This window comes from Drosophila ficusphila, unplaced genomic scaffold (genome assembly GCF_018152265.1).
Source record: "Drosophila ficusphila isolate 14025-0441.05 unplaced genomic scaffold, ASM1815226v1 contig_414, whole genome shotgun sequence".
Taxonomy (NCBI): domain Eukaryota; kingdom Metazoa; phylum Arthropoda; class Insecta; order Diptera; family Drosophilidae; genus Drosophila; species Drosophila ficusphila.
This window is the reverse complement of record NW_025064328.1, coordinates 16673133-16697356: the sequence shown is the minus strand read 5'-3', so window position 1 is coordinate 16697356 and position 24224 is coordinate 16673133. Positions and strand designations below refer to the sequence as shown.

The 24224-nt window shown below is 42.6% G+C and overlaps 7 protein-coding genes across 9 annotated transcripts; 3 read left to right on the top strand and 4 right to left on the bottom strand.

The window, feature by feature from the left end:
* Nucleotides 1–2275: 2275 nt before the first annotated feature.
* Nucleotides 2276–3194, top strand: LOC108093673. The gene has a single exon (XM_017193852.1). It carries the CDS (start codon nt 2416–2418, stop codon nt 2959–2961), a length of 546 nt encoding a protein of 181 aa, XP_017049341.1. The 5' UTR covers nt 2276–2415; the 3' UTR covers nt 2962–3194.
* Nucleotides 3195–4989: 1795 nt separating this feature from the next.
* On the bottom strand, nt 4990–8814 carry LOC108094026 (branchpoint-bridging protein). Its single transcript, XM_017194456.1, is given in 9 exon segments — nt 4990–5302; nt 5579–5892; nt 5950–6248; nt 6309–6520; nt 6576–6677; nt 6747–7198; nt 7262–7386; nt 7457–7765; nt 8726–8814. Coding segments are annotated over 8 exon segments (1842 nt in total). The 5' UTR covers nt 7734–7765; nt 8726–8814; the 3' UTR covers nt 4990–5241.
* A 338-nt stretch (nt 8815–9152) lies between these two features.
* Nucleotides 9153–12928, top strand: LOC108093842. The gene is made up of 4 exons (XM_017194172.2): nt 9153–9540; nt 9605–10251; nt 10309–11227; nt 11292–12928. Exons 1-4 carry the CDS (start codon nt 9255–9257, stop codon nt 11882–11884), a joined length of 2445 nt encoding a protein of 814 aa, XP_017049661.1. The 5' UTR covers nt 9153–9254; the 3' UTR covers nt 11885–12928.
* LOC108093843 (ecdysone-induced protein 74EF) lies at nt 12486–20191 on the bottom strand. 3 transcript variants are annotated; one of them, XM_017194174.2, is made up of 2 exons: nt 19963–20191; nt 12486–16223 (listed from the first exon to the last, which is right to left on the bottom strand). In XM_017194174.2, the coding sequence occupies exon 2, from the start codon at nt 15568–15570 to the stop codon at nt 14014–14016; it is 1557 nt and encodes a 518-aa protein (XP_017049663.1). In that variant the 5' UTR covers nt 15571–16223; nt 19963–20191; the 3' UTR covers nt 12486–14013. The 3 variants fall into 3 exon arrangements, with proteins under 3 accessions (XP_017049663.1, XP_017049665.1, XP_017049664.1); XM_017194176.2 differs by lacking the exon at nt 19963–20191 and adding an exon at nt 19672–19691; XM_017194175.2 differs by lacking the exon at nt 19963–20191 and adding an exon at nt 19215–19636.
* A 312-nt stretch (nt 20192–20503) lies between these two features.
* Nucleotides 20504–21205, bottom strand: LOC108093875 (dynein light chain roadblock-type 2). Its single transcript, XM_017194217.2, has 3 exons — nt 21083–21205; nt 20939–21017; nt 20504–20851 (listed from the first exon to the last, which is right to left on the bottom strand). The coding sequence occupies exons 1-3, from the start codon at nt 21083–21085 to the stop codon at nt 20640–20642; spliced, it is 294 nt and encodes a 97-aa protein (XP_017049706.1). The 5' UTR covers nt 21086–21205; the 3' UTR covers nt 20504–20639.
* Nucleotides 21206–21323: 118 nt separating this feature from the next.
* Nucleotides 21324–22460, top strand: LOC108093874 (dynein light chain roadblock-type 1). Its single transcript, XM_017194216.2, has 2 exons — nt 21324–21686; nt 21746–22460. Exons 1-2 carry the CDS (start codon nt 21663–21665, stop codon nt 22058–22060), a joined length of 339 nt encoding a protein of 112 aa, XP_017049705.1. The 5' UTR covers nt 21324–21662; the 3' UTR covers nt 22061–22460.
* LOC108093873 lies at nt 22152–22981 on the bottom strand. Its single transcript, XM_017194215.2, has 4 exons — nt 22864–22981; nt 22734–22779; nt 22549–22682; nt 22152–22492 (listed from the first exon to the last, which is right to left on the bottom strand). Exons 1-4 carry the CDS (start codon nt 22931–22933, stop codon nt 22152–22154), a joined length of 591 nt encoding a protein of 196 aa, XP_017049704.1. The 5' UTR covers nt 22934–22981.
* Between the last annotated feature and the right edge of the window lie 1243 nt (nt 22982–24224).

The window sequence follows — 24224 nt, the reverse complement described above, 5'->3', positions numbered from 1 at the left end:
AAGTTTGAGCACTCTCATCAAGTTCATACCTAATTTGTATCTTTTCTTCTACACAACTCTTTGCCACACAGCTGCAATGCGGAGCCCCTTAAAAAATGCACTTCCACGAAATTCCGTTCACTAATTAGAGGGTATACCGTATAGGTTTATTGCCGCAGCTAGAACTGCTGCCTGAGCCGGGTAACCCGATCTTTGTCATTAATTTCTCGAAAATTCCGAACAAGTGAATTCTGCAAACTAAAGGCGAATTCCATTGATAACAAAGAGGACCGCTTGTTCCGCTGATTTACGATCCCCAAAATGGGAGGCATACCCGTAGATAGTAGATAGTATTCGTAAGATTTATTTCGCCGGCTTTGTGTATATTACTTTTCCAGTTGCATGCGAATTTCGAGGAGAATAAAGAGAGCCCAATTGTTGTGGGGATCGGAAGTACTGCCACCGCACACACCAATTATCCGCTGCCACTTGTCGCGTGCTTTTCGAACTGTTCAATCATATATAATAGCACTATATACACACAACAGCTGCGGCTGCGGATGATGTATTTACAAATACTTCAGACGAAAGGTACAACTCTCCCGCTCGCATTGTCGCCTAAAAATATATCCCATGGATACAAGATACAAAAGCAATTGAGTAGGTTCGAAAATAAATCGTGGATGCTTCGCTTAAGTTGAGCTGAAACGAGAGGCAGACAACACGCAATATTACACAATGTCAAGTGTGCGATAATAGCCAGATAAAAATAATATATGCTCCAATTATGATATGCCCTTTGCTATCAGGAAAATATTGTACCCACTATTTGTATATTGCGTTGTCGAGAGACACAATGCAAGTCTTCAATCAGATATATATCAAAAGTTCGCAGGCACCGGAGGCGTGATTACTTAAATGCCTACCAAAATTCATTAACAGCAATACGCTAAGATAGTGTCAAATTTGGAGCCCCAAATCAATCCAATAATGCTTAATTTCCTTGACCATAAATAAAAATTGATTGCCATCAATAAGTCAGTCAGTTGGCACGAGAGACTTTTGTTTATTATGTTATCATTTTTGAATAAAAAACATATGGTCCACAAGATCATCAACTATTTATGGCCGAGCCACCGCCTTGAAACGAGTTGTTTTGTCAAATTTTTGGCAGCTATTAAACCCACTTTATGTATTATCGATTGACATTTATTTCACTTTCGTTTCCTTGGTTTATGACCTGTAGTAACGCCGATAAGCTTCGGTTCTCCATGCCAACAGACCCAAACTTGATTTCTTACAAACCAATATCAAATAAAAAATTTTAATCGCCATGACAACACCTAGTTGTAGGGAAAATTCCTCGAAATTTCTCTCAGTGTCTATAGGTGTGCACTTATCATTGCAATGGCAGGTCAAACTAACTCACAGGGGAAGCGCCGATCGAAGGATGAATGTGAAGCGTGCCAGCTGCAAATGTTTATCGTGGTTGGTCGTCTCAGGCACAAAAATCCCCTGCACTTCATTTAAAAAAAATCGTTAAATTCTTAACAAATGGTTGAATGGTATTTGCTTTAAAAGTATGTCAAAGTGTTCACTAATTAAATAGAAAACAATCACTCGACTATAAACCAGATTTTTTAAAACAATTTGTAAATGCGTCAGCAGCGCAGTCTTTCCAAGAAAGCAATTTTATAAATTATATCGCTTAACAGATTAAAATTATTAGCACATTATAAGCCAACTTGTTTTAGAATCCAGTTTTCTTTATATAATTAACAAGTACCTAATTAACAAAAACTAATTAATAAAAAAATGTATTACTGTATGTAAAAATTAGTAATATGCCAATAGGTAGAGGGTACATCCTGTTGAAATTTTTTTGAAACCATGTTACCAAAGCGCTGAAAAGGACACTAGGCTGTCGACTTTGCCGCACCAAGGGGAATCAGCCACGGGACAACAACAACTGCAAGGGCGGAAAGGACGAGCAGGGGCGCGGCTGAGATCCCGGGGGATGGGGTGCGGGACGCAGGACGCAGGAAGGGAGGATATTCGGAGCGCGGCTGCTGCAGCCGGAGAGCGAGCCAGCTGAGGGTTGCAATATCCTGCTGCTGCCTTTTGGCCTGTAGCCTGTAGCCAGTATCCTGTTGCCCTCCCGCTTCAGCTGCCTCGAACTCAAACAGCTGCAACAATTTTTTCCTCGCCGCTGGATTGTTGTTTTTAATTTCCTTGGCGCGGCGGCACATCCCCTAATGCCACTATCTCTGGTTCCTGCCGCACTTTGGGGTTGGAGTTGCCAGTTGGTCGCCGGGGTGCAGTTGGTCGCAGTTCAGTCGTGGCGATCGCCAGGTGAACGAAGGTTGTGTCGCGCAGACTGGATTTCTGAGACCGGAAGACTGCAGTTGGAGTACACAGAATCACTACGAAGCAAAAATGTCGGGCAAACTGATCATGAAGCGCAAGCGAGCCAGCCAGGAGGAGCAGCAACATCCGCAGGCGCAGGAGCAACATTTGCAGGCACAGGAGCAGCCGCATCTGCATCTGCAGCAACAGCCGGATGAGGCTGCTCCGGAGAAGCGCCATCGCCCTCTCACGCCACCCGCTGAAGAGCCCGGACAGGATTACCCCTCCCCGCCAGAGGCACCGAACAGAATACTCCTGGAAGCCCTGCAGAAAATCATGGAGCTGCAGGCCGAACTGGATGCCTTCGAGCAGGATCTAGACGATCGGGATGGCTTTGCGGACAGAGCAGCTCACGAGGAGGAGGCCGAGGAGAGTGCGGAGGACGCTGAGGTGGCTGCACAGTTCGCACCACCCACTCCGGGCCAAAGGAGCCAGGCGGAGGCCTTGGGCTTCGCCATGTGCGCCAGGGAAACGCTGCTCTTCCTGCAGAGCGAGGGCGTGCCCACGGAGTCGCCACTCTACCAAACGCTCCTGGGCAAGTTGGTCGGACAAAGCGATGGACTGCTGCACGCCTAACTGCCGGCTGGAGGGCAGGGGCTCCTCCGCATTCTAGTCACTTTGCCGCGATCTCATTGCAAGTAAAACGAGAGAGAGAAATGGATTCTAAGGGTTGAGCACTTATCGGGGGGTGGAATCTGTGCAAACCCGGAATCTCCGTAATCCTAAGCTGTTTACTCTAGTCAATTATTGTGAAGCAATATAAAAATCATAAGCAACGAAAGAAATAAAATTACAAAGCAAAAAATAAAGAGGAAACGATTTTTGATTCATGGTTGGTCTCCCGAAATTTCCAATTCCAATTCTTATTTCCAGATCGCAATAAAAAACAGCATGTTCCTTTTCGATTTTCGATACATTTTAAATATATTTATTTATTCATTTATTTATTACTTGTGTTATTTGATTTTACATATAATAATTAATGAGAATAACTCAATCGCAATATATTATTTCATTTAATTCTTTGTTTGTAGGTATATAATATATGTGTATATATTCTTATTGTTGTTAGGGCGGGGGCTTTTGTTGTTCGGTTATTTCATTAACTTGTTATCGTAAATTATCTGGGGCTTGGAACCGCCCTAAAGTAGCTTTTGTTATAATTTCATATTAGTTATCTGTATAATTTGTAACAACAATAATTATTTGTAATAATGGTTGTAATTCCTTTGTATTTTCTGTATTACTGATATTCCTTTATATCTAGATTTTAATTGTTTTCAACAATTTAACGTTTCACATGGTTGTAAGTAAATGTTCCTTAATGTTTTTGGACAAGATATCATTTATGCTTATTCGACTAAATGGTTATTTCTTTGTGTTAGTAAAGTCAAATTGATTTGTTCAAAATAGTAAATAAGGTTACGTATAAAAAACGATAAATCTATAACTTGGCATTTCAATTGGTAATTTCAGACCTTGGAAGGTTTTCGATCTCTAGGATCGCCTTCCTCATACATTTGGCACACTTTCTTGTTTCTACTTAAGCTCTACAAAAAATTCTTTTTAGTTCAGAAACTAATAAGGGAAAAGAAACAGAAAATAAAACTTGAGCTTGGCAATTTATCCAATTTTCGTTTACAGAGCTTCACATTAGATATACTTTTATTAGTTTAGTTTATAATTAGTTCTGATACCTGGACAAAGCAACCAACTCATTGTTGAACAACTGGGAAAACTGAGTGGAGTGAGTTAATAAAAAGATTTCCTCGTTGAGTGCTTTGTCCGGCCTCTTGGGTGAAAATGAGTTTTAAGTACGATGAATTACATTGTTAGTTCATTAAATTTACTCTGACTTACTTTGTCGGTTTAGTTATATCTTTGTATTTGTGTATAAGTAAATCGAGTATTTGTTATTTATGTTTGCAGTTAAGTATTCTCTTTAATCTGTTATTGTTGTCGTATCTGGTGTTTTAATAAAGTAATCATTTGCAGCACTATCCACTTGCGGATATTGATTCACAATAAACTTGTATATATTTGTATTTTGTTAATTATTTGTAGATCTTTAGTATTCGATATATTTATTCTGAATGATCGAGTATTAGATAAATTTTGTTAAAGTACTTTAAAGTTTATCCGTTACTTTTCGTGTCAACATGCGGTTAGTCGATCTCTGTTAATTATGTAAATATTAGATTTTGTAAGTGTATATATATATTCTTTATCTGTATCATTAGTTTCGTTAAATATATGCATATATAAATAAAATTATGGTTTAAATGTGCCCTCTGTATTAATTATTATATTCTATTAAGTTAATTAATCTCATAGATTTTGTCTCAACCGATCCAGGTCGGTTCATTCTGTCTCTATACATAGCTTTGTCTTGCTGCATCGGTTGGATTCGCTCTTTAACTATTTGCCAGACTATCCCAGCTCAACTTTGAGCTGAGCCGTTTGCTTAACTACTGATTCCTCTCGACCGATTACAGCTCCCACTAATCGTTCAGGCTCTTCGAATATCTTAAAGATTGTTTGTAAATAGAGATAAAAAACCGGACACAGTTTCGTCTGTGTTTAATAGCCAACGCGAAAGTAAGGTTTCGTTTTGTTGATCCAGCCTCGACTTCATTAAACGTCAATCCTTGCACGCAAAAATATATGTATAAATATATTTGTTATGTATATGTTTTGTATGTGGTATATATAGTAAAGTTCATTTTGTCCTTCTTGTAAATACTCCTCCTACTCCTTCCTCTAATCTTATGAACTCGAGTGTACAAAGTTTCTGTGATGTTGATGTGGTTGTTTTCGATTAGCTTGTTCTGGTTGAAGTTGTTATATCTGTTGGATTCAGAAAAACTGCACAGGCAAAAACGGAAATGTGCCAATATGTAGCGAAGGATTAGCAGGTCTGTAAGAGAATGTTAATTTGGATTTAGAGAGATGTTCTTGTCTTCGGTTTGCGGTTTGATGTATGATCGATAGGGTTTGGGGTATCTGGATCAATGCAAACTAATACGGGAGTTTTTGGTTGATAAGCGGAGAGGTAAAGTTAAAAAGCAAGCAAGCGGCATCACCATAAACCCGATAATTCATTTGCATTGTCCAAAGACTTCGATTTGGTGTGGGGTGTGTGCAAGGACGAAGGAGTTCTCTTTTCACTTTCGTTAATATCGCATTTCAATACCTTACTAATAGCATATTGGGCACTGAAGCGGTTGTTGTGGTGGTGGTGGTGTTGTTGTGGTTTTTACTGCCTAATGTGTGATTGTTGATATTGTTGCTGTTGGCACTCTTTTGACCATCCATTGGGCCATGTCGATAGGAGGATAAAAATGAAACGTCGTTGGAGTTTTTGTCACCGATTGGGTGAAAGTTGCTATTGCAATTATTGTTCATACTGGTGTTATTGGTACTGCTGTTGCGGTTGTTATTGCTGTTGTGGGCTGATATCTGCGGTGGGAGATTTGGTTGCGACTGCTGAAGTTGTTGCTGATTTAGCTGAAAGGCAGTTGTCATGTTTATGGATCAGCCTGTTTATCAGTCATTTACACTCACCTTGGAACTGCCGTTGGAATTGTAGTAGTAGTTGGTGTTTATGTTCTTGCCGTTGTGGCACTCACTTGCTCCGTGATTGGGCAAAAAACTGTTGCTGCTATTGGGTTGGGATTTCATGGTCAGATTTTGTGTGGTTGCCGCTGGGTTGGTGGCTCGACCTCCGCTGGCACTGCTGGGATCCAGCAAATTTCACCTGTTAACATGGCTGCGATTGTGATTTGAACTGAGCCCAGAGCCGCCGATAGCATTCGACTGCGATCCGCTGCCGGTGCCCAGGCCTCCGCCTCCGCCGCCTCCAGCTTTAAAAAGATTTAAAACTGTTTACACTTTATGCAACCATTAAGATTTTCCTAAATCACCTGAGTATCCAGGTGAATGCTGGTAGTACTCCCGTCTTCCATAATCCGGCTCGTAGTCCGAGCTTTCGTAATGTCCGCTACGCCCTCCGCCACCGCTAATACCGCCCACTCCGCCCAGGATGTTAGCCGGAGGTCCATGGCCATGATTGCCGTAGGAGTAGCTATCATACGGCTGGTGAGGATCATATCCAATGCCGTCGTCATACCCGCGACTAAAAAATATAGTGGTTTACATGAAAGGATATTAAATCTTTTGAGACTACCTACCCGTACGTTTCATCCATGGCAGTCCTGGCCTTTTCCAAAATGGACATCACTTTTTGCTTAGGGGCAAGAACATTTTTGCTGAACGAGGACTGCTGCGATCCCCTGGAAAAAGTATAGAAAATGAATTATTATAAGTGCTAACAAACAAAAAAAGTTATTTCGGTCATTTACCTATAACTGTGATGAGGAGTGTTCTTGACCCCTCCGATCGGATTAATAGAGCCGCCACCCATGACATTGTTAGCGCCCTGCATATGGGACGCCTTCTTATAGCCACTCTTGGCATTGTCGTTGTCATTCAAGCTAGTGCTGTCCATCAACTCGCGCAGCTGCTCCTGCCGGATGATGTCGTTGCTGTCTGGAATGAGGTACTTTCTCAGCTCGGCCATGGCATAAGCAATCCTGGCATAGGCTTCGGCGGGCGGCGCTATGGTGGATATTTCCACGTGCAGGTCGCTGTTAAGGTGAGCATATTTGGGATCCTTCGAGCTGCGCAGTTCCTCCTCTTTGACGCGATCGCGCATCGAGTTGCGCCCGAGGACGGTCATCTTGCAGAGCGTCTCCTCCTGCAGACGGCGAAGGGAGTTTCCCTTGGGTCCCAGCAGTTTGCCGACGAAGTTGAACTGGAAAAAAAGACGGTAGAATTGAACACCTATATGCTTTGTCATGGGGAATCGCATACTCACCTTAGGATGTTCTCTTATTGGAACTAGAACGCGTTGTGAGATTCGCAGTGGTTTTTCTCGGTAGATATCTGCATATTTTTGCTCTCGGGAAGGGATTCGTCCTGTGGTCTGAACTTTTTCTATTTCTAAAATGAAAAAGAATATAAAAATGATGAAGTTGTAGGACAATGTAAAAATGTAGTATATTTCATTTACCGCCCTCCAAAAGTTTTTCGGCAATGGGAAACTTCCTGTCCATGCGATTCCGTTCGGCCATGCAATCGCGTATGTACTCATTGGCTTTTTCGTTTATCTGAACACTGCCACCGGGATCTCCTCCATGATGACCGTGATCGTGGGCGGAACTTTCGCCATTGTGGGTGCCACCGGGGCCTCCAATAGAACCACCAGACTTCCGAGGCTTACCACCAAACTCATTGTCATCGTCGTTGAAGGCGGAAAAATCACCATTGCCGTCGTACTTTTCGGTCATGATTTTGTTGCCCGTTTTCCCGGAGCTGCGGTCTGAAAACAAGGTATCGTTAAGTCAACTGAAAATCTGAGCAAAAACTCTAATAGTTCGCCTTAACTCTTAAAGTTATTTCAGATTACTAAATTAAATTAAATAAGATTTAACAAATAGCTTTGAATAGAAAATAATAGAAAAGAGGACTAACATTGCTGGGTTTTGAAGTAATAGCATAGGATTTAACATATGGACGATTATCATTGTTATTATTTAAATCATGGTACAATCTTAAAAAAAGTTAAGTTTGGTTTGAAATATTTAGCTAAAGATATCTTTTAAAAAACCAATCAGTTTTGTTAGACAAATTTTAATAAAATTATCCTTAGGACACTCAAACTTTAATTGTATGTATATATATTGTATATTGTATAGTATATACAGTTCAAGGGAATTGTAATGTCAGTAAAATAATGTTGATCCTTTTTGCACCATAAATCCTTTTTAATGTTGTAAACTTGTATCACTTTAATGAATTTTTTTAATATTTAAATCAATTAGACGGCTGCTAGCAATAATGCTTTCACCTACACACACTCGCGCTACAAGCACGCACACACACACAGGCGCAATCAAAGGGCAAAAACAACCACCGTGCAAAATTGAGCGAAAATCAAATTGTTGCCGTAGCTCACACACAAAAGCTTCGGATAAACATAACCGGTAAAAACTATGTTTTCCTTCTAGATTCTGAAATAACAAAAGTAACGCTTCACTTTGAAAATTTTCCACTGTGCCTTCTGGTAGTCAAACTAGTGTCCCCCGCACGTGTCCCTCGGCTCATACTGCACTTTCACTTTTCAGTGGGACGCAGTTTTTCACCTATTTTTTTTCTGTATTTGCAAATTGCATCGAGCGTTTTCTGTTGCTTCTATTGTTTTGTTTCAAGAGTATTTTGCCTAGATTAATCACCACACATTTTCTATTAGAGTGTACACTAAGTAGGCCCCGTCAATTACCACTATTAATTGGCCCTTTCGATTATTGCTTTTAATTTAAAAGGTTGCGAAAAAAACTGCAATTGAATTCGCGAAAAAAACAATACTATGAGTGTGACCGTGCCACAAAAGCTTAGAAAAGCGAAAATACCAATCAGCTTGGCGGCTTATACAGTGAGCTATGGATAATGAAAACAAACACTTAAAAATGTGTACATTTTAGGCAAATTTAAGATCTATAACTTATACATAAAAATAAACAACACTTCCTGTAAATTAATTACTTAACATAACAAAATGATACATTTCTAAAATTCAAATTGAGAATCTTTTTGAACTAGATAGTACTTGTGAACTAAATCATTACCGTGAACCTGTTTGTAAATTAAACCAATCGATATATGTTGCACTCGATATTATTTTAATCGAGCACAGTTCATTTTCAGTATTATTTTACACGTTTAGTATATTGCCAAAATCACCGCTTGTTGGGGAAAACAAAGGATTTTTTAAAGTACAATATTTGTATAAATGCTTTAAAACCTGAAACATGTCCGCCGACTCCTGCGTGGAGACGCCCAAGGCGCCGGAATGGCTGTCGAAACTGGAGAGCCGACGTGAGCAGCTGAAACGCTCAAAATTGGGACACGAAGTCGGAGCCGGGGCTCCCTGCGCCGAGTGCAAGGACAAGTGTCCTGGCTTAGATCTTCACTTTTGGCGCAAGGTATGCCGCAACTGCAAGTGTCCCAAGAATCAGCATGTGTGCCCGGACGACGATGGTGCCACCGGGTGGGCGCAGTTCGAAATTCTGGGCCAGATCAGGGCCAAGCCAGCATGTAAGTCTACCAAAATCATAATATCAAAAAAATAAATTACAAAAAGCTCATTCGCTTTCGGCAGATATTAAAATCAAAGCTCTGGCCAGTCAACCGATACAGCTGGAGTGGGTGCCACCAAATGCCGCTCCCGATGTGGTCACCGATTACATGGAGAAACTGGGCACCGCCCAAATCCCAGTGGCCGGAAGTGATGCCGCCCTAAAGCGCAAAAGGCAGCTTGAACTTCAAGTACCGCCTCACGATCTTGATGCTGCGCTGTGCGACGGTTTAACGGAAACAGAGACCCTCCAACTGCAGCAGTATGTGCAGAAGTTAAGAGATCAATGCGTTGGACAGGGAGTGGTGGTGCGTTTGGGCGATCGCCTTAATCACGCCCAAGTGGAGCACATTGTTCCAGCTCCGTTGGCAACTACCCAGGAGGCATTTAAAACCTGGCAATCTCTGGGGCTTACACCAGTGGCCGATGACACCCTTAACGAACTTCTTGCCAACCCCAAGTTAGCGCAAGCTCTGGTGAGTCCAGCCAATGCACAGCCCAAACTCCTTGTGGCCTTTTCGGAGCCTTTGTCCGACTCAACAGCTCAATTCGAGGAGAATGGAGCATTGCGGGCTCAGACCAGGGAAAAGCTGCTGGGGATCAGCAAGCCAGCTTTGCAAAGCCTTGTTAGTCTTGGCGTTGTTTACGACAAGATACTGGGAACATTACAGGTAAGCTTTATCGTCTCCCCAAAAATATAGTTAACCATTATTTCTATTACTTTTCAGGAAAAGAAACTTAACATCTCGAGGGATCCAAAACTTGGTCCTATTGCCGAGTTTCGTAGGGAGTATGTTAACAATCCGCAGTTTAGGAACGAGATCAACTCTATTTGCCCGCAACAGCCCATGACGCCTTTGAAATCTTCTCCAGGCACACCCTTCAACTCCCCCTTACCGTTAAAGAACCCGGTGCAGATAAGATTTGGAGCTCAGGTGCGCCAGGACACTCCGATGCGACGGGTCAAGTTCGGCGGGGTCTCCACCATAGTATATGATTGCGGACTTCCGTCCAACACAGACTACGATCGTGATCCGGTCTTTGCGCAGATCCTCCAGGCGGAGCCACTGAAATGTGCACTGCAGGAGGCGCGTGCTGGACGGGCGCCCTCCTCGGTGGTTATTTCCGATATACCAGCTCCTGTAGCCACTCTTGCGGAGCTCAAAGGTATCGCTCCGTCAACAAGGGCAAGGCTTCAATCCGTGGGTCTGGACAAGAGTATGCTTCAATCCGCTGTGTCAAACGCACCTTACTACGATCGGCTGTTCCGATCTCTCCAGGACAAGGGCATCTCGCATGACCAATGTCAGCTGCTGCAGCCACTGAAACAAGTGCACGACTGGCTGTTAGACGATGATCAGTTACTGGGTGAGATCGACAAGATCTTTGCGGACATGGCCAATGGCAGCAAGGATATTTCTTATCCGAAACCCAGTTTGGGCGAATTGCCCACTTCGCAGAGTAGCGATTCGGGCTTCCACTCGAAACCCTCGACTCCATGCTACGGTAGCGAGGATCTTACTGCTGGCCAGGGCAGATTCACCAGCATTCCGGGTATTGAGGACATGAACATGTATCCAAGTTGCGTCGGCATGCCCGAGCAGTTCAAGCAGCTGCGTCTTAACGATGAGGAATCTTCTATCAAAAGTGAGTTAACCTTTTTTAGCAACTCTTGAAAATGACTTAAATGCAATTGATTCTATCCCTGTAGATTCCCAGCGCACCATATTGTGCGGAGACTGCTGCAAGCCCATCGCCTACGGAGAAGTGGCTGTCAAGGCGGATCGTGCTGGAAAGGAGATTGCCTGGCATCCTGGCTGTTTTAAGTGCGTTACATGTCGAGAACTTTTGGCCGACCTGGTCTACTTCTTCCACCAGGGGCAAGTCTTCTGCGGTCGCGACTTGGCCATCAAACTGAAGATCCCGCGATGCCGTGCCTGCGATGAGCTAATCTTCACCAAGGAGTACACGGCAGCGGAGGAGGAAACGTTCCACATCAAGCACTTTTGCTGCTATCAGTGTGATGAGCCGCTGGCCGGTCAGCAGTACGTAGCGGATGAAAAGTCCAACATGCCCCTGTGTCTGGTGTGCTATGACCGCTTGTTTGCTGTTTGCTGTCAACGCTGCCAGATAGCAATTGGACCAGCAGATCAGGGTGTGGCTTGGGGTGATGTCCACTGGCATGCCAACTGCTTTGTCTGCGCTGGAGCACAGTGCTCAAAGCCGCTGATAGGAGGTCGCTTTTGCGTCAAGGAAAACATGCCCTTTTGCAGCCCCGCCTGCGTGCGCAGCGTAATTAACTAAGACGGCTTGGGAACCATGCAGTATTTTCACTTATGTATACGTTTATATGCACAAAGGATCAAAGACACAATCATCGGATATTTGATGAAAAACACAATATTTTAAACACAACTAGTGATCAATAGATGCCAGAGACTCAAAGTGCCTAGAATAGATTTGCATTTAAAAAGAGACCTGGTTGCAATATACGAGTCCAATCAAATTAATGTCGCCAGTAAACAATATCTCTTTTCGCATGACACTTTTATAAATTTTATAAACTCCAATTCTTTTAACCCCTCAAAAATGTAGGATTTAAAAAAAGGAATATTTCTCCTTTAATTATTTGGCGAATAATTTAATTGGTATCGTTATTGCAAGCGAGGCTACGAAATAAAAAAATTCCAACCGTTTTTACAGTTCCAATAGATGAAGTATATATATATTTTATATATTATATAGAAACATATATTTACACATTTAATAGTATTATATATACAGACACGCACAGTTTTTAAATAAAGATTTTACTCGAACGAAAATTTGTAGGTATTTTAAGTCCAGTAAAATAGTTTTGAAAAGAGGTTGAACGACCCTACCCCATAAATAACACAAATATTGATTTTCAATTTTTTACGTATCTGCTGGTAGTTTTTATTGGTAATTGCATTTCTCGATTTATTAATTAATCATAATTCAATTTTTGTTGATTTTGCTTGTTCTTGCTTGTATATGTATATGCATGTATAAAGTTGCCGATTTCTCCGGGCGAGCCAATATGCAGAAGCGAAAACAGGGGGGAAATCACATTCACATAACTGCCAAATTACACTTGAGAGAGGGTGTTTTCGCATATGAATATAAGTTGCATTTATTTCAAGGATACTTTCATAGTGGCTCAAGTATTCTACAGATTAGTTGCCTGCACTTGCCAAGTGACATGCAGTTTGTTCAGTTCAATTGTATTGCTAAGTATTGGGTGCGTACGTATAAACCATAATATGGCGTACAAAGAGTTTGTCGGTTTAGTGTCGCAATCCCCAAAAGAAGCTCCCCGGTTAGCTGCCATCGTTATTACAAAAAGTCGCTAGGAAACTAGTTTGCTGGCTCTGGCCGATCCTTTGGGGATTGGGGAGTAAGGGATTTAAGGAGTGTTTCAGTGAGTTTCAGCATGATTTAATCCATCTCTAGTTCACTATGCTCTGGTTAGTTGTTCTGATCTTACATTAACTCTAGGTTGCCTTTGCTCTTCAAATTGTTGTTAGTTTTCCTCTCTTTAATATGCATTAATTACATTGATAATTATATTTTAATCATTATTTCTGCTCTTTGTAAACAACTTTACATGATAGGATTCTTCTTTTGAGTGTTCATGCGTGTGTGTATGTGTGTCTGTTAAGATTTACGTGTGTGTGAGTTCTCCGTAATTTGCTACAACAAAAACTATCCCTTAAAATAATACTTTAGTTACAATTTATTTGTTTGCTTCCTCTACTCGCTTGGCATTTCAATTTTGTTCTTCTACTGCTGGCACAACTAAAAACAATCAACAAAAGGGGAGTTGTTCAGTTCAAATAAACTTGTTTGTAACTAATATATTTTTTATATTCTTAAAAGAGTGGGATGAGGGGTAAAAGGAAAACGACAACTTAAATTACGTCTTACAAATAACGATGGTTTTTCGGGCCAAAGGATTTTGAAAGGGCAAAGGAAATATGTATTTGGGGGGCGGGATAAACACTAATTACAAAGCGATATGGCAACACTCATCGTGTGTTCTGCCCACAATCTGCTGTTTTCGGTTTTTCATAATTTTTTAAATAACTAAAAAACTTGATAACTTATAACCCAAGTCTGCCCGTCCGTGCGTCAGTTCTGTCGTCTGTCTTTCTTGCTTTAAGTCCGTCGGTCCCCAAAACAGTCGCGTCCGCTCCGTTGCACACGTCTTAAAGCTATACACAAAAAGTTAAGTTAAATTGTATATAAAGATTTGCTTCATTCGCTCTCCGGTCTCTGGCGGACTTGGAGGAGTTCGAACTCCTCGAACTCGAATCAGGTTCTTGAACACGATCACCGTCCGCCTGCGCGACCGCCGAGGCGGTCAAGTGCCCTGATCCTTTTCCGCATCCCGGTTGCTCTGTACGCCGCTGTCAACAATTCGTGTAGACGCCCTGTGTGTAGTAGAGCTCCGTGATCCGTTCCGGCAGCGTGCTATACAGGTTGGTGATCAGGTCGAGCGGCAGGCGGGACCACGCCTCCTTGATGCGGAATATCAAGTCGTCCTTGCGCGAGAACTTCCGCCCGCCGTCAAACACCTCGCGGATAAGCCAGCCCCATACGTTCTCCATAATGTTTAGATCGTGGGCGATAGTTGGCCACTTCTGGGTCTTGAGGCCCTCGGCGTTTAGCAGATCCTGGGCGGTGGGCAGGGCGTGCGACATCCAGTTGTGATCTTGCAGCACGAACTCGGAGTTTCCGCCCAGCTTGGTTACAATATTCGGCCGTTCCCTCATGATGGCCTCGATACAGGACTCGGGTCGCTGTTTGGCGGATGACACCTCAAGATGAACGGCTCCTCCTACGCAGACCATTAGGTAGATGTACACGGAGTTGCCGCGCGGCCGCTGCGACAGCGTACGCTCGTAGTTGCGCAAGTCGTGGAAATAGTACGAGAACCCATCTGGTCCGTCCAGGTTAAACCTACGCTCGTCGTGGAATATCACCCGTCGCCAATGCTCCTCGCTCCACAGAATGTACGTGTTGGCAAAGTTGAGGCGCTCCGTTTGATTGTATTGCGACAGCACGGGCTCAGTCTTCAGCTTTTTGGCGCAATTCGCCGAGTTGCTAGCGCTCGAGGAGGAGCTGCTAGACGAGGAGCTCGATGACGCGGAAGAAGACGAAGAGGACGATGAGGCGGAGGAGCTTGGAGCGGTGGAAGCGGCCGATGCCCGTAGCAGCGCATTGGCCGCTGCAGCAATGTTGCTGCTGCTGGGTGCGCCGACGGCCGCCACCCGCGACACGATGGTGGGTGAAACGCTGGATCCATTCGATTGCTGGGTGGGCGCGTGGCTGGAGGCAGTGCCTCCCGTACTCGAGCTGGCCGCCGAGAAGTTGGAGTTCTGGTTGAGGGCGTGCACGGGCAGGTGGGACTGCGGCTGGCTCTTCAGTGGCTGTGGTTGCGGCGGCGGCGCCTGCTGCGGTTGCTGCTGGTAGTATGGGTGGTGGTGGTGGTAGCTGATGTGCTGCTGGTGCTGGTGGATCGTCGGCTGCTTGAGCTGCAGCTGTTTCAGCTGCGTCTGCGACTGGGCCAGTAACTGTTGCTGATGTTGCTGGTGGTGTTGCTGCTGGTGCTGATGCTGTTGTTGATGCTGCTGTTGCTGCTGATGCTGCTGCTGTGGGATGGGCATCTGCTGAATGCTCGGATGTTTCAGGTAGTAGTGCAGCGCCATCAGATTGTTGGCACTGCTGGCTGTGCTGGTGGGTACGGGCACGGAAACAGGCACAACGCCGGGATTGACCGCCCCGCCAACTCCGCTCTGGAGCAGCTGAACTGTGGTGCCGGCTGGAGGACCGTGGACCGCAGCTGCCGCCGCCGCCGCTGCTCCAATCGCACCTGCACTGGCGGCCAACTGAGCGGCCGACTTGGGGTCGTAGATGAACTTGTTAAAGTTCTGCAGGTCATCCTGGCTGAGCACTAACGTTTTCATTTGGATCTGGGTTGGGTCGGGTGTGCAAGTTTAAGTGTGGCTTCCGTTTCAGCTGCGGCCGCTGGCTCAGCTGCTCATGGGCCTGGGGAAGAAACCCTTCAAGCCGAGCTGGGTTAAATGCAAGTCCGGGTCTGCGATTCGGGTCTCTGTGTGCTGCTTATTTCGGGGAGCTACGTTCCAACGATCACGATCACGCACTTTCGGCTGGCTTGATTTCCAAATTCGTTGCGCGTTAGCTCGTCGCTTGGCAACCTGTTCCTCTCTTATTCTGCGTTTCTCTGAGCCGAACTGTTCCCTTCTCTCTGGCTTATCAAAGGGCTGGCCGATCGACTCGGTTCGGCTCTCCGACTTCTTCTGATTGCAAAACTCTCGACGGTCGTAAAAAGATGTCGGTTTACTTTCCCACCGTCGGGCACGTACAGTGTATAGTGTGTGTAGTTTGTGTATATGTTGCTCGTGTGGCCGTGTGTGTGCGAGTGGAGCACTTCCAGTATGTTATCCTCTTTTGTTGAAGTGGTTTTTCTTGTCGCTGGCGTGCTGGTGGTGCTGTGCTGTGCTGCAGTTGCTCCGCTGGCGTGCAAATGTTTCCTTGTTTCTTTATTCTGTCGCTGCTTTGGCTCTTAGGTATTCCGCTGTCGTCGACGTCGATTTACCTGGAATAAAATAAAAAGCAGGTATGTGAAAAAGAGTCTTGTTTCACACTTTGCATTGTGTATGCGCCTGTGTCTGTGTCAGGCGTATATATCTTTTCAAGCGATATGTACTTTGCAGCCATGTATTCAATAATTTTTTGGCTGGTGAAATCAACACACAACACACAACATTTCGGAACAGATGTTTGTCGAGCTCGGATTTCAGGTCCCTTTTTCTTTTGCACAGGCCTGCCTTTCAAGTCTTTTCTTACAAAAAAACAAAAAGAAAAAAAAAACCGAAATGGGAGCACACACACACATACGCAGGCATACATGTGCAGTTTTTGGCATTTTGGAAATCTTCAGCATTTGCAATTTTCGATTTTTGCCAGCAGGTCTTTATCGTTACCTCTTCCCTTTGTCTTCTGTTCTCCTCTTTAAACGAAAACACAAACGAAACAAGTGGTTGAAGGGTCAAAAGTGCAGCAGCAGAAAAGGAGAAACAAGACAAAGATGCGAGAAATCGAGGACAGGTGTTGCAAATCCTGCCGAGTTATTTGCGATTCGCAAGCCCAAAATAGGAACCTACGTCATTTGTGTTTGTTTTTGTGTACTCTAGTTTATTTAACGCTGCGATTAAGAAATTGGACGGACGAAAAAGTTAATAGTTCTTCTAGACGAAATGATTTTAGAAAGCAAATTAGGAAAATTCAGAAATCTCTATGAACTATATAGGTGACCAAATAAATGTTTAAAACCAGTCTTTCATGTGAACGAGTTCACTTTCATAGGACATTCAAACTTCGTTTCGAAGCTGTTTCTATTTTTGTTTTTCAAACCAGCGAGGCGATAAGGCTGCGGCCCATCCCATATTATTAGCTATATGGTTCGGGTACGGGTACGTGTATATATTTGCCCTGTTATCATCTGACTCTAGCTATGACGATTCCGATGGCGACACGCGCACGCAGCACATGCCCCATTCATAATCCCCGCTCTCCCTTCCGGTCCAAAAAGCCCACCATGTAATACACCTATACCTATCTAATCGCGCATATAAATTTAATTCCCAGCGAATAGCTTTTCCTAACTCCGAAACGGACGACTGCGACTTTAATACGCATGTTTCCCGCAGTGTTTTCCCTTCGCCTGGACCGTAATGAAATTAAAACTAAATTCTGCTCGCCACGGGGATGAAAATCGAGTTTTCGATTCGTCGTCTAAGGGAAGAAAGCTGCTGCCTGCATACGTATGTATCCGTAGTATCTGTGTGTGCGGGGTGGCTGCGGATAAGGACGCGTGTATAGATGTGGTTGTGTCAACCGAAGGACTACTGTGTGTATTTTTGTGGGGCTGCTGCAGCAGCAAACTCGGTCGCTCTCCGATCGAAATTACTGCAGCTGTATGGATGTGTAGCTGTGTGTGCCTGGAAACTGCTGACTGCCGACTAGCTGGGGCAAAAGTTTCTCCGGGGCCTGGTCAGCGGGTCGAAAGTTCAACGGGGAAAGACCTTCGACGCGCTGCTGCCGGGCCGAACAGCTTTTGCCAAGATGCAAGGGGTTTGAGAACCGATAAGGAGCCAATATGGCGTGAATCAGCTAGGAAAAAGTTGGACAATACTGAAGAACCGATCTTATGTTGATTACGTGTTTTTTTCCGAACAATAAATCCATATTTGTATGTAAATGTAATCTTTGCAAAAATGTATTAATCTGATAGTCATCGCATAAACAAACTTGATTACACGGATCGCCAAAATCAAAGAACATTTAAGTTTATTTTATTATGGTAAGAAGCAAACTCAAATAATCGCACTAGCTGTAACATATTTTTTATCAGTAAGGAATATTTAGGACATGATTGCTGCAAGGATATCAGACAATTGTAACTTAAAGCCGAAGATTTGTTCAACTGTTTTGATCATTTTTCTAATTGTTATTGTGACGACGACTGCTTTCTACGATTTGCGTAGAACAGCTGGCAACTTTAATCGATGGCTCAGCATTTTCCACTCATTTTCCAAGCTGATTGCGCACTCGGCATTCTTGTGCGCAATTTGAGGTAAATTGTGAGTTTAAATTGGAGAGATAATGAGCGCCGGGCACCTATTGATAGTTTTGTGCTGCCGCTCTGCGAATTCTGCTCTCACATGATAAGATATGGCACATTATGTACACACGAGTACGAGAACCTTTGTTTAGTTTTGTGTGAACTTTGGCCTTGCGTTCGACCAAAAAAAAAAAAGCAAAACAAAAAAAAAACTGGTTGTGCTTAGAGGGGAAACTACAGATACAAGCATAAAACGATGCTGGTTGCCAGCGTTTCAAAGCCCTTGGAATGTTGGCAGGCCTGAAAGTTTCTGTTATTTCTTTTTTGGTACAATCTAATCAAACGCCCTTGATAAGTCTCTGAACTCGGTCCGGGATCTTTTAAGTCTGCTGACTAATCAATTTTAAGCAATTGAGTCATGTTCAGGGAACTGATGATATATACACAGAAAAAAGTAGCTCTTTTCATATACATATTTATGATAGGTAAACATGATAAATCTTCTTCCCACATGTAACAAAACTTGAAAATTTCTTTCAATTTGAAATACTGGTTTAAATTGATAATATCAACAAGATTTTCTTTCTGTGCACAGGTTTGGGTTTGTAACGATGAAAAATTGTTGTTAAGGTGATTCACACGGGTTATTTTCCGCGATTTTTAACGATTTTCACTTGTTTTCATTGGCACTTCGAAGGGGAAGCATTGTTATGGCCGCGAGTGTGGGGGTCCTGCATTGCGGGGAGCTATATCCATCCCCCTCCCACCCGTACAGATGTTATGGGCTTTAACGTTGCAGTCACCAGTTTCCCGTTACGTTGCATTCAAGGAGCCACACACATACATGCACGCGGAAAGAGAGCCAGCAAGAGATGCATGTGGGGAGAGCAGGAGATGCAGGAGACGCAAGGGAAGAGACGGGCATATGGACATGTGTAAAATATCCAAAAATATAAAAAGTACCCAGCGACCGACGACCGAAACGTCCGACGTAATAAAATCCCTTACGCGCTGCAGGCAGCGACGACGGCAGCGCAGCCACATGCTTCTATATTGAGCCAGCCAGCCCTTATGTGTTCAACTCTCCGTTATGTACAACAACAAGCAGTCAGTCCCGCATACATTCAGACCCTGTTTTTATGTCCGCATGTATGTTCCGTACGTGCGTGCGTGTCTGTGTGCGCGTCGTGTTTTTGTGATGCCATCGTCGATATTGAAAGTACATGTGTACATACATAAGTAAGTATGTACGTGTATGTACGGACGGGCTATGTACCAACGTACATTGAACGAGAATCGCGTTGGAAATGAAATTGCGAACAACGGGACGGTACGATGGCGATCCGATACGAAGTTCTTTTTATTCAGTTAATTCTTAGCACATATGTATAAATTTGTATAGGTATATATATGCACTGACGACTATATAAACTCAAGTTTGCCCGTGTGTGTGTGTATCGTTTTCATTTTCACGGAACAAATATGGCTGCAGCACACTCAGTATTTTTGTTAGTTTTTTTTTCACTTTTTTCACTACGTTGTAGCTCGTTTTATTCGCTTTTAAAGTATTGCTGACTGGCCGATTGGGGTTTCGTGGATTTGGATTGCGTTTGCGTTGCGTTTGTTCGCTGGCTTTGGGGCTTCGTAGTGCGTGATTACGCCATTTTCTTTACTCGTTCGCTTTTCGCTGCACGCCCATCTTTCGAATTACCTTTTTTCCGAATCGATCGATTGATAGATCGCTTAACTCGATGCACACGCGTACACTGGGTCGAAACGGTGGCTTATTGGGCTAGCCCGATCAATTTATTGACTATTCCACGGCCGCTCAGGATTTTCTTTAAATGCAAGTACGCAAAACTCACGGGTTTTCACACGATTAGCAGCAGTGTGACCAAGGCGCGTGACGAAATTCGCCCTCGGGCGTGTCAGTGTGGCCGTGGCGCGTTGTGACTGAAATAACGACACAGAGGATTCTAACCTGTTATTACAGCTGAGCTGTATGCAAAAAAACATATTAATATATCGTACTTCTTAAATGGAGAAAATGATTTGAAATTGTTCCGATTAAAGTCGACTTTTGAAAATTTCAATTAAGTCTTACCATTTCACAAAATGTGTGTAGTAAGGCTTATAAGACTGTTGGGCGATGGGTTAAAGTTGTTTTACACAAAAGGAATACCCCTGACAAAAGCCTTGTATGGCTAACAGATAACTTAACAGAGCTCCCAGAAACTTTTTCTGTGATGTCATATTTTGCATAAATAATTTTATTTCAAATACAATTTCGTTATAGTTTAACTCTCTTTCGCTTGCGGACAATTTTAACACATATGTATAAAAGTGCAGTAGATAATTTTCAGCAAAGGGTGACAAGCTCCAGGCCTTTTAATCGGTTGGGTTCTGGATGACGATCAGAATGAAGTCCTTGTCAGGCGCCACCATGATCTCGTGCTTCTTGGATCGCACCCGCAGGAATGTCATGTCGTTCGAAGGGTCCAGGTCTCTTACCACACTTCTGGCTTTGTCCGCCAGCTGACTCATTAAACCCGCGTACTGAACGGTCGTCGTATTGTCCAGCGTGGATTTTACCGGAATGCCTAATTAGGATGCAACAAGAGGGCTTAGACTAAGATACAGGAAAAGGACGTCACAACCCTTATTGCTATTCAATCACCCAGACCCACCTTCATTGTTGACCACAATTGTACCAACAACACCTTTGTGGCTCTGAATTCTTTTAAGCGTTTCCTCAACCTCCTGCGACTGCAAGTAAGTAAGAAATTTATTGTAAATCTTGAAGTTTTTGTGTTAATAAAATGTCTGCTTACCATTTCTTCCTATAATTTAGTTTAACGTTTAGCTAAAGTCCACCGTCGTGGTTGTTAAATAAAAATGTAAACTGTTTGTTCGATATTAGAGACAGTGTTACCAAATAGTGAAACCATCTTTTTCCCAAATGCTTTTTAATTCCTTAAACTCCCTCTAAAAAAGTTGGCATCACTGGTAAAAAGTTTTATTTCGTTGATAACGAAACTATTGGGAATGTAGATTTGGCCAGATGTGTTAAAAGAAAGTAATAAAATAACAAAAAAACCCAAACATTTTTTATTTCTAATTTTATGACAAAAAAAACCCACATCTATATAAATATATGTGGATTGAACTTAACAGGAAGTATTGATAAGGCATATTGAAAACTTTATCTGGGTGACCCTGACTCTTATTTAAATAATCTTTAATGAAATGTTTAACAACTTTATGCACTGGCAAACATTGGGACCATTTTTAACGGAAACTATTCTGTAATACTAACCCAATAACCACAATTTCTGTGGAAACGCACCTTGGAAACGAAGAAAACAAAAAAATTGGGTCAAGAAGTGGAAAGTTTTTTTTATTTAGACAGACATGTTTTTAGACCCTCCAAAAAAGGTAAAACGCTTAAATCTTATAATTTGAATTATTTATTAATGAAAAAATTCTTAAAATAGCCACCTCGAACTCTGCGCTACGTGGAAAAAGCATTCAACTTGGTCAAATCAAAAAAAAATGTTCGAGACGTAGTAATTTTAAACGAATCAGGGCATCCGGTTAAGAGCACAATGGATCTAGAAGAAGCTGTTAAATTTTCTGGACGTTTCCAAGAAATTCGAGGAAAATTTGAACGTGCGATGGATAAAATTGACCCATCGGACGAATTGATGATGCTGAGAGTGCGCACAAGAACAAATGAAGTTCTTCTGGTGCCCGACTCCAAAATAACAGTACTAACTGTGCAAAATGCTCATGATAATTTTGAAAAATAAAAAGAAAATTAATAAAAAATTGGAAAATTTAAAAGAAAATGTAATTGAACGAACTGGCAGTTACCGTATTATATTTTACTAAAATGACTGGTTACTTTAACTGTTCTCCTATCCACTGGGTGTATCTCATAATATTGGTCACAACGGGTTTGCCATTCGACAAATGACTAACAATGCCAAACAGTACCACATATTGTCTATCATTAATAGATACCTTGACTGCCAATACATCGCCAGGTTTGTCAAGGGGCTTACTAATTTCGTCGCGATCTTCTACACAAATCTGATTTTCTTTTAGTAAACATACGTCTTGGGACACCTTTTGAACCCTAAATTCATTTCCCAAATTATCAACCACTAGAAAGAAGGACGATGATGCGACCGTTTGCTGATGTGAAAAAAATTTTGGTATGCAGACCGGTTTCATAAAGCCTGGAAAAAAGCGCTCAAATGTGATGAATGGACACTTTAGAAATTTATAAAGTTACCTTCGCGGATCACGGGGTGCATCAGTTTAAGTACAGCAATATTATTCTGGTAATCATCTGAATAATTTGGGTGCTTAACAACCGATTTAACTTTGTATTCTCCATAAGTTGATATCCCCCTCACATTCACATCTCTGGAAAAAAGTAATTGTTATCTTATCCTTGTTTATCCTGTTGTAACTTACAAAAACTGGGCACTCGGCAATCCACTGGCAACTGTGATGACGAAGACTGAAAATCAAGAGTTAATTTTTTTAAATAGAAGAAAGTGAGATTGCTTCATGTCCCCGAAACTATTAAGTAATTGATACTCACGGTCTGTGATCAACACTCCCTGTGCCATAAATCCTGGTCCATAAATGGTGGGTCGTATAATCGATGCCATGCTACCTTCCGTGCAGTTGTCATCCCAAAAATAGTTTAAAACTACCGGGGGAACGTACACGGGAGCGGCTGGCGGATCTCTCTGCCTTATCGTTTGCTCAATCCAACTGATATAGTTTGAAACTCTGGTATACACTCCCACATCGTTGCAATCTACTGTTCCATAGCTTACGATTCCTATCTGCACTACGCGGTTGCCAAGTTCTGGGATCTTAGTGGACAGCGGTCCTCCGGAATCGCCAACGCAAGTATCTGAGACCGGTGCTGCAGCACAGATCTGTGTTTCATCTAGGGTTTCCCAGCTCAGTCTGTAATCGCATTGCTGTCGAGGAATGTTATAGAGGACGGTTGTTTGCAGAATATCGCTTTCCGTTTTGTCACGTGTCTTGCCCCAGCCAAAGGCATCAAAACTACGCGTGTTGTCGAGATAGCTCCTTAAATATGAATCAGTCGCAATGCAAATTGGATGGATGTTAGCTATGGTAAATGGAAAATATGAATATTCGTTTTTTCACTCAAAACTAAGTAGGTAACCTACGTTTGTAGACGACATTCCTAGACAGTTTGATCAGACCAATATCTTTTTTTTTGTTGATTCGCTGCGGGTGGGGTATAGCTTCCAGGACTTCGTACACATCACTCGGGTTGCTCTTGTTGTATGCCCCCAACCACACGAATCTGCAATAAACAAAAAAAAAAAGGTTTAATCGGATATTAATTAAACTGATTCAAGAACAAAATTAATAAGAAAATCAAGTTTTCATTAAAGTTATTTTTAGAGTTTATTTTTTAGATGTTGTCATGGTATGTTTTGATAACACTTTCCGCTGATTAAGACATTTTAATTGGTTTTTACATATGTATTTTGGAAGGGAAAGTAATGACCGATTGATCATCAATATCAATACATATATCACTTTATTAAGGGGAGTTTGTTAGATTTCAATGATATAAGATCTTTTGATGGTACTTACCTCGGGTCAGTATTTTCGAGGCAATGAGCAGCAGTTAACACATATCCTAAAAATATAATTGATTTTATTTTCAAATCTATTTTGTTATTTGTTTTTAAGAAACTACAAACTTGATGTAATTAAGGTGCCACCACACATAAATGAAGTAATATTTCTTATGGCTGCCATCCAAGCAGCATTTTCTTGTCCAGCATTCCATCCATAAGTAATTTTAGGAATAACTTTGACTCCACATGGCTCCTCCAGAAACCGAGAGGTACCTTGGTCACAAAGAACCAAAGTTAGCAACAGAATCCAAGAAATCGACTTCATCATTCG

What these genes read in the sequence shown, in the direction of transcription:
- LOC108093673 (XM_017193852.1), top strand. Translation starts at nt 2,416, where the DNA reads ATGTCGGGCAAACTGATCATGAAGCGCAAGCGAGCCAGCCAGGAGGAG.
- LOC108093842 (XM_017194172.2), top strand. Translation starts at nt 9,255, where the DNA reads ATGTCCGCCGACTCCTGCGTGGAGACGCCCAAGGCGCCGGAATGGCTG. An exon ending in GATCAGGGCCAAGCCAGCAT is followed by an intron (nt 9,541 to 9,604) that starts GTAAGTCTACCA and finishes CGCTTTCGGCAG; the next exon opens with ATATTAAAATCAAAGCTCTG. An exon ending in AGATACTGGGAACATTACAG is followed by an intron (nt 10,252 to 10,308) that starts GTAAGCTTTATC and finishes ATTACTTTTCAG; the next exon opens with GAAAAGAAACTTAACATCTC.
- LOC108093843 (XM_017194174.2), bottom strand. Translation starts at nt 15,570, where the DNA reads ATGAAAACGTTAGTGCTCAGCCAGGATGACCTGCAGAACTTTAACAAG.
- LOC108093875 (XM_017194217.2), bottom strand. An exon ending in AATTGTGGTCAACAATGAAG is followed by an intron (nt 20,852 to 20,938) that starts GTGGGTCTGGGT and finishes CATCCTAATTAG; the next exon opens with GCATTCCGGTAAAATCCACG.
- LOC108093874 (XM_017194216.2), top strand. Translation starts at nt 21,663, where the DNA reads ATGTTTTTAGACCCTCCAAAAAAG. An exon ending in TTTTAGACCCTCCAAAAAAG is followed by an intron (nt 21,687 to 21,745) that starts GTAAAACGCTTA and finishes TTCTTAAAATAG; the next exon opens with CCACCTCGAACTCTGCGCTA.
- LOC108093873 (XM_017194215.2), bottom strand. Translation starts at nt 22,933, where the DNA reads ATGGCATCGATTATACGACCCACCATTTATGGACCAGGATTTATGGCA. An exon ending in GGGAGTGTTGATCACAGACC is followed by an intron (nt 22,780 to 22,863) that starts GTGAGTATCAAT and finishes CTTGATTTTCAG; the next exon opens with TCTTCGTCATCACAGTTGCC. An exon ending in GCACCCCGTGATCCGCGAAG is followed by an intron (nt 22,493 to 22,548) that starts GTAACTTTATAA and finishes GCTTTTTTCCAG; the next exon opens with GCTTTATGAAACCGGTCTGC.